Source organism: Coregonus clupeaformis, chromosome 26, assembly GCF_020615455.1.
Source record: "Coregonus clupeaformis isolate EN_2021a chromosome 26, ASM2061545v1, whole genome shotgun sequence".
Classification (NCBI taxonomy): Eukaryota; Metazoa; Chordata; class Actinopteri; order Salmoniformes; family Salmonidae; genus Coregonus; species Coregonus clupeaformis.
The window spans coordinates 29,650,077-29,662,726 of NC_059217.1; the positions used below are offsets into that span (position 1 = coordinate 29,650,077).

The 12,650-nt window shown below is 42.8% G+C and overlaps 1 protein-coding gene across 1 annotated transcript in view; it reads right to left on the reverse strand.

The window, feature by feature from the left end:
- The window catches only part of LOC121540615 (protein shisa-like-1a), a 39,320-nt gene that overhangs the window by 3,917 nt on the left and 22,753 nt on the right, over positions 1 to 12,650 (reverse strand). The window contains exon 4 of the mRNA XM_041849630.2: positions 12,133 to 12,444. Coding sequence (XP_041705564.1) covers positions 12,133 to 12,444 — 312 coding nt within the window. The remainder of the gene's footprint in view (positions 1 to 12,132; positions 12,445 to 12,650) is intronic.

Below are 12,650 nucleotides of genomic sequence, written 5' to 3' on the forward strand. Positions count from 1 at the left end.
TTTTTTTTTTATATACTTTTTTTTACAATATATTTATTGCCATTTTTTACAATTTAACAATCATCAGCAAAATATGACACAGATAATGCCCTGTTATTCCTCCCCCCCGGCTGTCTTATCTTGTGCAGTTTCTGAAATGTTAATGAAGTCACCACATGGAGAGTGTTACTCTCTAATTGTACAGGGCCTGGACATGCTGCTGCTCCACACACACACACGGCAAACTTCACTTGATTTAATTATTTACTACCCAAACGTTACCACACAAACCCATTCAGCTCCAGTTGTGGTTCAAAGATACCATGTGAATATGCAGGAAATAGACACGCTTTGATCACGACACTTGGTGACAAAAAAAATTACATTAAAGCTGTTTGAAGAGCCCAAGCTTATTTCTAGAGAGAATCTGGCATTAGTAAGTGGTATCTTTATCAGATTATTGTGTCACTCACTGCTCAGGCAGACTGGCAGGCAGATGGCTGCTGTTAGTGTGTATATTGTCGTATGGTCAAGTTTGATCAAAGCAATGTACCTACCATACATTGACCATCTGATGAATCAGAAACCAGACTCCATTTGCCAGGCGACAGACTTGCTGATATGATACACTACATGACCAAAAGTATGTGGACATCTGCTTGTCAAACATCTCATTCCAAAAACATTAATATGGAGTTGGTTCCCCCCTTTGCTGCTATAACAGCCTCCACTCTTCTGGGAAGGCTTTCCACTAGATGTTGGAACATTGCTGCGGGGACTTTCTTCCATTTAGCCCAGGAAGATGGCGCCGGAGGAGAAGGCTGCCATTTTACGGCCCTCTAACTAATTGTGCTATTATGTGTGTTTTTTCGCGTTATTTGTAATTTATTCTGTACATAATGTTTCTTTCACCATCTCTTATGACCAAAAAGAGCTTCTGGATATCAGGACAGCGATTACTCACCTCGTATTGGACGAAAAAATGTTTTTCAACGAGTCAGACACAAAGGATATTCTACAGACACCCGACAAGGCCCAAATCCCTGTCATTCGCATGAGAAAGAGACAGAGATACTGTGGATGTATGTCGGGGTGCCTTGTAAGGATCCGACGGCGAGCGAGTAATCTGTATCTTCCATGAATCCTATTAGCCAACGTACAATCATTTGAAAACAAAAGATAGACGCTACATCAGCAGGATAGAACGGCTGACTCCGGTAAGACAAGGGGTGGCGGTCTGTGTATATTTGTAAACAACAGCTGGTGCATAAAATCTAATACTAAGGAAGTCTCAAGGTTTTGCTCGCCTGAGCTAGAGTATCTCATGATAAGCTGTAGACCACACTATTTACCAAGAGAGTTTTCTTCTATATTTTTCGTAGCTGTCTATTTACCACCACAAACCGATGCTGGCACTAAGATTGCACTCAATATAAGGCCGTAAGCAAACAGGAAAACGCTCATCCAGAGGCAGCGCTCCTAGTGGCCGGGGACTTTAATGCAGGGAAACTTAAATCTGTTCTACATAATTTCTACCAGCATGTTAAATGTGCAACCAGAGGGAAAAAAAAACTCTAGACCACCTTTACTCCACACACAGACGCGTACAAAGCTCTCCCTCGCCCTCCATTAGGCAAATCCGAACATAATTATATCCTCCTGATTCCTGCTTATAAGCAAAAACTAAAGCAGGAAGCACCAGTGACTCGGTTAATAAGGAAGTGGTCAGATGACGCAGATGCTAAGCTACAGGACTGTTTTGCTAGCACAGACTGGAATATGTTCCGGGATTCTTCTGTTGGCATTGAGGAGTATGCCACATCAGTCACTGGCTTCATCAATAAGTGCATCGATGACGTCGTCACCACAGTGACCGTATGTACATACCCAACCAGAAGCCATGGATTACAGGCAACATCCGCACTGAGCTAAAGGGTAGAGCTGCTGCTTTCAAGGAGTGGGACTCTAACCCGGATGCTTATAAGAAATCCTGCTATGCCCTCCGACGAACCATCAAACAGGCAAAGAGTCAATACAGGACTAAGATTGAATCGTTCTACACTGGCTCCGACGCTCGTCGGATGTGGCAGGGCTTGCAAACTATTACAGACTACAAAGGGAAGCACAGCCGCGAGCTGCCCAGTGACATGAGCCTACCAGACGAGCTAAATCACTTCAATGCTTGCTTCGAGGCAAGCAACACTGAAGCATGCATGAGAGCATCAGCTGTTCCGGATGACTATGTGATCACGCTGTGAGAAAGACTTTTAAGCAGGTCAACATTCACAAGGCTGCAGGGCTAGACGGATTACCAGGACGTGTACTCCGAGCATGCACTGACCAACTGGCAAGTGTCTTCACTGACATTTTCAACATGTCCTTGACTGAGTCTGTAATACCAACATGTTTCAAGCAGACCACCATAGTCCCAGGTGCCCAAGAACACTAAGATAACCTGCCTAAATGACTACCGACCCGTAGCACTCACATCTGTAGCCATGAAGTGCTTTGAAAGGCTGGTCATGGCTCACATCAACACCATTATCCCAGAAACCCACTCCAATTTGCATACCACCCCAACAGATCCACACATGATGCAATCTCTATTGCACTCCACACTGCCCCTTCCCACCTGGACAAAAGGAACACCTATGTGAGAATGCTATTCATTGACTACAGCTCAGCGTTCAACACCATAGTGCCCTCAAAGCTCAACACTAAGCTAAGGACCGTGGGACTAAACACCTCCCTCTGCAACTGGATCCTGGACTTCTTGATGGGCCGCCCCCAGGAGGGTAGGTAACAACACATCTGCCACGGGCGGCAGGTAGCTTAGTGGGTAAGAGCATTGTGCCAGTAACCGAAAGGTCGCTGGTTCTAATCCCCGAGCCGACTAGGTGAAAAATCTGTCGATGTGCCCTTAAGCAAGTCACTTAACCCTAATTGCTCATGTAAGTCGCTCTGGATAAGAGCGTCTGCTAAATGACATAAATGTAAATGTAAAATGGTGATCCTCAACATGGGGGCCCCTCAGGGGTGCGTGCTCAGTCCCCTCCTGTACTCCCTGTTCACCCAAGGCTGCATGGCCAGACACGACTCCAACACCATCATTAACTTTGCCGACGACACAACAGTGGTAGGCCTGATCACCGACAACGATGAGACTGCCTATAGGGAGGAGGTCAGAGACCTTGCCGTGTGGTGCCAGGATAACAACCTCTCCCTCAACGTGATCAAGACAAAGGAGATGATTGTGGACTACAGGAAAAAAAAGAGGACTGAGCACGCCCCCATTTTCATCGACGGGGCTGTAGTGGAACAGGTTGAGAGCTTCAAGTTCCTTGGTGTCCACATCACCAACAAACTATCATGGTCCAAACACACCAAGACATGAAGAGGGCACGACAAAGCCTATTCCCCCTCAGGAGACTGAAAAGATTTGGCATGGGTCCTCAGATCCTCAAAACGTTCTACAGCTGCACCATCGTGAGCATCCTGACTGGTTGCATCACCGTCTGGTATGGCAACTGCTCGGCCTCCGACTGTAAGGCATTACAGAGGGTAGTGCGTACGGCCCAGTACATCACTGGGGCAAAGCTTCCTGCCATCCAAGACCTCTGTATCAGGCGGTGTCAGAGGAAGGCCCTAAAAATTGTCAAAGACTCCAGCCACCCTAGTCATAGACTGTTCTCTCTGCTACCGCACGGCAAGTGGTACCGGAGCGCCAAGTAAAGGTCCAAAATGCTTCTTAACAGTTTCTACCCCCAAGCCCTGAACAGCTAATCATGGCTACCCAGATTATTTGCATTTTTACTTATCTATTTTTTACTTAAAACTGCATTGTTGGTTAAGGCCTTGTAAGTAAGCATTTCACTGTAAGGTCTACACCTGTTGTATTCAGCGCATGTGGCAAATAAAATTTGATTTCAAGAGCATCAGTGAGGTCGGCACACTGATGTTGGGTGATTAGGCCCGCAGTCGGCGTTCCAATTTATCCAAAAGGTGTTTGATGGGGTTGAGGTCAGGGCTCTGTACAGGCCAGTCAAGTTCTTCCACGCCGATCTCAACAAACCATTTTTGTATGGACCTTGCTTTGTGCACAGGGGCGTTGTCATGCTGAAACAGGAAAGGGCCTAACCCAAACTGCTGCCACAAAGTTGGAAGCACAGAATCATCTAGAATGTAATTGTATGCTGTAGTGTTAAGATTTCCCTTCACTGGAACTAAGGGGTCTAGCCCGAACCATGAAAAACAGCCCCAGACCATTATTCCTCCTCCACCAAACGTTACGGTTGGCACTCTGCATTCGGGTAGGTAGCGTTCTCCTGGCATCTGCCAAACCCATATTTGTCCGTCGGCCTGCCAGATGGTGAGCGTGATTCATCACTCCAGAGAATGCGTTTCCACTGTTCCAGAGTCCAATGGCGACGAGCTTTACACCACTCCAGCCGACGCTTGGCATTACACATGGTGAACTTAGGCTTGTGTGTGGCTGCTCGGCCATGGAAACCCATTTCATGAAGCTCCCAATGAACAGTTATTGTGCTGACGTTGCTTCTAGAGGCAGTTTGGAACTCGTTAGTGAGTGTTGCAACCGAGGACAAACATGCACTACGCGCTTCAGCACTCGTCGGTCCCGTTCTGCGAGCTTGTGTGGCCTACCACTTCGCGGCTGAGCCATTGTGGCTCCTAGACGTTTCCACTTCACAATAACAGCACTTACAGTTGACCAGGGCAGCTCTAACAGGGCAGAAATTTCACAAACGGACTTGTTGGAAAGGTGGTATCCTATGACGGTGCCACGTTGAAAGTCACTGAGCTCTTCAGTGCGGGCCTTTCTACTGCCAATGTTTGTCTATGGAGATTGCATGGCTTTGTGCTCGATTTTATACACCTGTCAGCAACGGGTGTGGCTGAAATAGCCAAATCTACTCATTTCAAGGGGTGTCCACATACTTTTGTGTATCTTAGCCACAGATGCCTGACTGGAAATGACTGTCAGGTGATGGCCAGGCAGACGGCTCAGCTCTGAGTCAGGGTCTATGACTGTGGTGACAGATGCCACCTCGTTTGGTCCACTCTGCTATAGATGACCCTAGCTGGCCTGGTGAGGCAGCCTGGCATGCAGGCAGGCATCACCCAGGAGGTGGGTGGTCCATATGGTTGCTGTGATCCGATGCCAAATGTTCTGGTGATAATCACCATGGAGATAGAGCTTCATCTCTCGCTATGGTTAGTATGCATTAATATGATATGAAACGCTGCTGGCTGCCTATTCAGTTTTCACACTGTCGATGCTATAGTAGTTGGCAGATTCTCACTCATCAATTCATGTATGTATTTTTAATTCCATCAACAACCATACTGTACTGTTTTCTTTATGAAACATTACACACAAAACTTTGAATACAGCACAAGTTAGCATTTTTTGCTGTATAGGAAAATTTTCAGCAACAAAAGAGTGATCAAATTAAGATCCTACATCTGTACACACCAAGCCCTGAGCAGCTTGATCGTCGCTCACATACTGTATTATAAAACCTTGTATAGTATCTGACCTAAATGATATTGCAGTTCAGCTCTTTTTTATTATGCTCTGAGGCATCATACTAAGTTAGTATCAGTATGGGAACATGAGGAATGCAAAGAGCAGCACTAATAATAGCGAAGGGAAGGCTCAATCTGCCAACATCCCAAAACTGAATCCAGGACCTCTCTCTGGTACGGGGTCCATCAAACGATGCGCGATCCGATGGTATCAAGAGAGTTAGGGGTTATCACCCCACCCCTGGGCAGAGACAACTGGCCTTAAGGCCAGGCACCACACCCTCATAGGGTCATTTTCTCCCCTTAATCATATCACAATCAACTTTTCCCAGTTGAATTTTGTATACATGATTCTTGAAAAATATAATTTGTAAATGCCTCATGAGCTTAGTTCAACAGCTGTACCCTATCAGAACCCAAATTATAAGCGTGTTTTACTACAATGTTTGTGAACAAAGTAAATGTAAACAAACATTATATAGCATCAAAACATGGTTAAAACTATAATTTTTACTCCCGAGTGGCGCAGCGTTCTAAGGCACTGCATCTCAGTGCTAGAGGTGTCACTACAGACCCCGGTTCAGGCTGTATCACAATCCGGCCGTGATTGGGAGTCCCATAGCGCGGCGTACAATTGGCCCAGCATCGTCCGGGTTTGGGCTGGGTAGGCCGTCATTGTAAATAAGAATTTGTTCTTAACTGACTTGCCTAGTTAAATAAAGGTAAAATAAATAAAAAATTATATATATATATATAATGGACAGTCAGTCCTTGCGTCCATAGCACTCTATGAATTTGAGAGTGGTTAAATTTCTCCAGCCCCATCCCTTAGCTTTTTATCGAAACCGGTGCGGGGAAAACTCTTTATTATTCTTTCAACTGCTGACTGACCCTTTAATGTAGTGGGCTTTGAAATGATTGGTGTATGTTCATTTTAAAGTGATTCAAATTCATTAAAATGTTAATGACGGTAGTATGATAAACTAAAGAAAATATACATTTTCATCAAGTTTTTGCGATTTTTATGTTTACTTTTTGAAAATACTAATATTAATGGACCAAAATACCAACAAATCTCAAAATTGATAGGTAGACGCAAAAATGTAATTTCAGCCTGTGGTGCCTGGCCTTAATATGACCAGACGTTCTAACCAGATCTGAGACTTTGTACAGATGTAGGATCTTAATTTAAGCCAGTTTGCTATAGCAGGAAAATAATCCTACAGCAACAGGAAATGTGAATTATTATGTGTATTATAATTAAGGGACATTTTTGTAGGGGTTGATACATTTTTTATAAGGGAAAATCAAGTCAAATTTCTAAGTGGAAATTACAAACGTCAGAAGCTGTTTTAAACCTAAAATACACTACAAGTTTCAAAGTTTCCTGAAAGTTATAATAATAAAATAATAATAATAATAATATGCCATTTAGCAGACGCTTTTATCCAAAGCGACTTACAGTCATGTGTGCATACATTTTTACGTATGGGTGGTCCCAGGGATCGAACCCACTACCCTGGCGTTACAAGCGCCATGCTCTACCAATTGAGCTACAGAGATGTAGACTATCCTGCAACAGGGTGATCAAATTAAGATCCTACATTTGTAACTGGCAGGAGGAGATCCCGTTTCATTATTGAGCTCTGAGTGTTTTTTTAGCGCTGTGCTGGGAGCTTCCAGGAACAGCTGTGTTTGTTTACTGCTGTGTAAAGGCTTGCTACAGGGTCCCCAGTGGACCACAATGTAAAAAATATATCACTTATGTGGCCATGTGCTCATGTGCTCTCCATGCACAAATTGTCAAAGAAAGCATATTTTTCCTGTTATGAGCCAATATAGTCCACAGCTTCTTATCAATCATGGCATACTTGATACTGTCATGATCCCACTGTTCCACTTAACCAAAGGGGACTTGTTGTCTGTTATCTATATTGGACCCATCGGTTCCTGTAAATACATGGCTGTGCATGAAGAACTGATTGTGTTTTCTGCTCATCCATGCATGGTGTCCCTTCTTTTTAGCTAGAACATACAGTACCTCGTTAAGCATTCTGTATTTGTTTAGGCTGACTTCAATACCTGAACAGCAGAATTATAATAAATATATCCACGGAGAGAAAGTAATATCAGATTCCCAGACCGCCTACGCTGAGCCAATAACAGATTTAAGGCTGTGCACACATACCAGCCTTCTCAAGTAGCATCCCAGCTAGCACATTTCTTTCCTTAGAAGTTGTGTGAACGTACGTTATTGGTTTTCCATTGGTTCTGGGAACGAAGCCATTAGTTTCCTGACCAGTAAAACTGAGCGTTTTTTAAACGTTCTGAGAACGGAAGTGAAAATGTTGCCTGTTCTGGTAACGTTAATCTTTAGGTTGCAGGGAGGTTCTGATAACATTTTACTATGGTTCCCTGAAAGTTTTCCTGGGAGGTTTTATTAACGTTCTGAGAATGGAAATTATAGGTTATTTGAAGGTAATTAAATAACCTTCTGAGAACATGTTTCAGTAAGACTTTTGTTTGGGTTAACTGTGTTGAACTCCAATCACAGATAGGACACATGGAAATTAATCCTCGTAGGCATTAATCATGCAAACACATTGCTTTTTTTTATTGTGGCACGGCGTCAGTGAGATTCAAATCTATGCTCTTCTGTTCTCTATCCATGAAATTAGTCCACTGTGCCCCCAGGATGGAGCTAGCATGCACATTTTTTTTTACTCATACAAAGCTGTACATTTTTGTCTATTTAAAGCACTCATTAAGAACATACACTTAACAAGATAGAAGATAGAGAGAGTTTTGTTGACGCTGAGAAAGGAATGTATATGTTTTTAAATAACATTCTTCGAATGTTCTTTGAACGTTACTAATGTTTTCTTGTGGTTTTTATGGAAAGTTTTCTTAATTTTCTGAGAACATGACTTTAAATAGAACCATGAGGAAACCTGTAGAAAACATTATGCTGATGTTCGTTGGTCCTCTGTAGCTCAATTGGTAGAGCATGGCGCTTGTAACCCCAGGGCAGTGGGTTCGATCCCCGGGACCACCCATACGTAATAATTTATGCACACATGACTGTAAGTCGCTTTGGATAAAAGCGTCTGCTAAATGGCATATTATTTATTTTATATTATTACTGAAATTCCCACAGAAGAACGTTGTTTCTTAACGCTCTCTGAACGTTCTGAGATCATGACTTTAAATAGAACCATGAGGAAACCTATAGAAAACGTTATGTACTGAAATTCCCACCTAAGAAACATGGTTCTCAGAACGTTATGTGCTAGCTGGGTATCCTGCACCATTTCCAGAACATTGTGGGAAGGTTGTATGCAAAATAACCATACGACCACTATGCTCTCACCAAGCTCTAAGAAGCATATGGTTCTCAGAACATTATGTGCTAGCTGGGATTATGGTAAACAGTGTTCCCACACAATAACTTGACATGCTGCAATTCCTCCCCACAAAGAAATAGATGCAGAGAAATGATCTGTTACTTTTGCTGAAGTATTGTTGATAGATTGACCTTTGACCCCTATCTATGTTGGTTTACATCCGACCAACAAACAGATGTTCCTCTAAGTATGAATCTAATTCTCAGCCATTACCCATCAACCTCCCTGTCCCTGAGGTTACGGCTCCGTCGCTCGCAACATCACTCAAGGCCATCTGACGATGACGCATTGTTTGTGTATTTATTTGGGCAACAAACTTTGGATCCTATTCAGTCACAACCGGTTACAGAATATTCAGTGTAAGACAATAACAATGTTATTTTCATCTCATCCCAGAAAAACAGCTTGTGATTGAACAGAGCCTTTAGCCTTGGTCTTTGAGATGGTATCAGCTCAATGTTTGTATCATTTGTAAGAAAATATTATTTGTTATTGTGGCGTGGCGAGGTGACCGAAGGACTGCCCGGCTGGACCGACTCCGAGCGCGACCACCTGGCACATGAACTCAGCGACGTCCTCATCTACCTGGTTGAGCTGGCTGAGAAATGTCACATCGATTTACCCCAAGCTGTGCTGCGCAAAATGTCCCTAAATAGGCTGAAGTACCTGCCAGCAAGGTGCGTGGCTCCGCTAAGAAGTACACTGAATACAAGGACTGAGCAAGTGCATGCTGTCATGCCCAAGATGTATGACTTTCAACCTGGGGTGTATTAATTACGGAAAACGTTTAGCATTTAAGAAGCGAACGAAACGGGGAGGGACCTACCTGAATTTGTCCAATAGGAACGCTCAAATTGGCATAATGAATACATCCCTGCATTTACAAAGTACACAAGAACTGAAAATTACTGTTCAACTTCAGTTGATGGCAATGGAGAGTATTTATACAACATTTGATTTAGGGCACTACTGTATGTCAATAGTTGGTCAAACTGCCCTTAGCTGCTTTTAGTTTTATAAAGTGCGTTTTAAATCAATGTTTTAATTTAACTATATGGATATTCATCATCTTTGGACTTGCCTCTGATGGTTTGTCATTTTAACTGTTCCCCAAAGTCAAATGTATAGGCACTTGTAAGAAGTCCATTTTTATTTTTCATAGCATGAGTAACTACCTTTAACTCTCTTAAATTCAATTTGTAAGTCGCTCTGGATAAGAGCGTCTGCTAAATTATGTAAATGTAAATGTAAAATGTAAATGTTATTCATAACTTGTACATATTATGAAAATGTCATACAAATGAATGTTTACTGAAAGCACTCGCTTTGAACTTCCTAAGCCAAACTCAGTCTACTCTAAACAATAAAATGTTTTGTCAAATATTACATCCCTATTTTCAGAACAAGATCATAGCTAACACAAGTCCATCCATAACAACCTTATGGAGTCATAATGCCAAGTTCTCACTACTAATCATCTATTACAACAGCATGTATTACCATCAGGTAGCCTATGGATGCTACCCTCCTATAGGCCTACATTGTCTTTTATCCACAATGTGAATCCTGACCTAATCCTGATCCATTTTCAAAGACCCCATGTTCTGTGTGAAGCTGGCCATGTTTCCAGTAGGAGTCAAGTATCCCTGACTGAGACTGATGAGGCCTCTCAGACTGAACTGACTGCTCTCTCTAACGAGGTGCCTCTGTGGACATGTCTGGAGGTACAGGTGTAGAATCTTAAAAATAATTTGACCAGTATTGTCACAGCAAAATATTCATGCAGCAACAGGATTTGAACATTTAGTCAATAATATTGCTTGATCGGTGATTAGGCTATTAGCTGGCCAAAATTAGGCTACATGCAATACTGTTAATATAACCATGTGTTACTGCGGGTTTTCAGGGAATTTATGTAAATCATTAAGCTAATCTTATTCTCAGCCAATAAGAGTGATCAAATTAAGATCCTACATATGTAGTTGGCATGTATTCACATCTAGGACAAACCCTTATCTATCATGTTTAGTTCTAGTAGCTAGGCATGTCATCATCAACAGATGTCTCTATGTATGGACATGTGCGCGTATTGGTCTGCGTGTGTGTGTGTGTGTGTGTGTGTGTGTGTGTGTGTGTGTGTGTGTGTAAGGTTAGAACAGGTGAGCGCATGAGCGTGTGGGGAGGCTCAGTGGTTTCGATTCCCATCATCCTACGAAGCGTATGGGGTAAATCAAATCAAATCAAAGTTTATTGGTCGGGTACATAGTTTAGCATATGTTGTAGAGGGTGCAGCATCATGCTTATATTACTAGCTTCTAACAATGCAGTAAAATGTAAGCAGTACACAATAATAAAAATATTTTAAAAATCTAGAAATGTCGGAACTAATCCAATTAACAACCAAATAGCACTGTAACGTAATTAATTCTGCTGACACAAAACGATCCCTCCTTGTCTAGCGTATTTAGTTTTGTCAACATATGGAAAGTTTACCGGCAAATTAGCTGTTTCCATCAGGCGTGTTGTGAAATGTTTTTATCTGACATGTATTTTACTGGCATAAAAAGGTTGGATGGAAACCTGGTTACAGACATGAAGTCTGTTAACAATTCAAAATTATATATTCTCCTGTCCTAGAGCCTAGGCTATTTTCCTATCCAGTCCAAATCCCACTTAAACCCAAAATCCTGACTCCTGTCTCACATGAAAATTCCTAACTTTTTCTGTAATCCATAGGTTGCATTTTCAAAGCACGTCTCTATGCATGTCAAGATACCTCTATAACATTTCCCCGCTTCTCTTTATGGTCTCGTACTTGCTGCCCATATGAGATCTTCAGTAGAGAATGTGTGATCAACAAATGGTAGAGGCTGTGCTGGAGATGCCAAATCTCTTCTTAGGGAGAAATATTGTGCTGATGGTTTGCTATGGTAACTTTCACTTAGCAACATTGTAACATTCAAGGAGACAGAGAGCAAGACAACTTGAGGTGATGAACCCTGAGAGAGAATGTGATAGGCTCCCTTGTGCTTTCTGCTGTATAGAATTACATCATGAGCACTTTCAATTTCCTGCATTTATGCCTTCCAGCCAAATGACGCAGAAACATTTGGGATTTGAAAGTGTTACTTTCCTGACCCTGACAACTCTATACAACTCCATACAGTATAATGGACATCCACTGTGTGACGGGGTGACTCACCAGACAGTGGGTGTGTGGTAGGGGAGGAGCGTGGGGCTCTGGCCCTCTCCTCTGAGGCTGTGTCTGGGGTGGTGGTGGCTGTGGGCCATGGGGTGACCCTGGGCCTGGTTCTGGGTCTCACTTTCCTCTCCTGGGACCGGCCGGTGCCACTGGCTCCTAGCCTTCTTCAGCCAGTGCCCTCCCAGGCCCCACTTCTCCAGGTAAACCCGACACAGCTCATAGTTCATGGCAGAGTAGTAGAGGAAGTCCAGGGCTAGCAGCACCATGACGAAGAAGCCATAGATCCACACTCCTACCAGGGCTGTGTAGTTACTGTAGAGAATAGATAGGAGAAGAGAGAGACGGAGTGAGAATGGCATGAAAAATAATTCAATATTTATTTATTTTGCATTTCAAGCATATTTTTTTGTAAATTGATATTACGGTAAAGGAAGTGCTTTACTGAGATGTAAAGGGGACTCTCATAGCCTATCCATTTTAATAACTCCATTACTCTTCAATATTTTGTCCCAGTATTC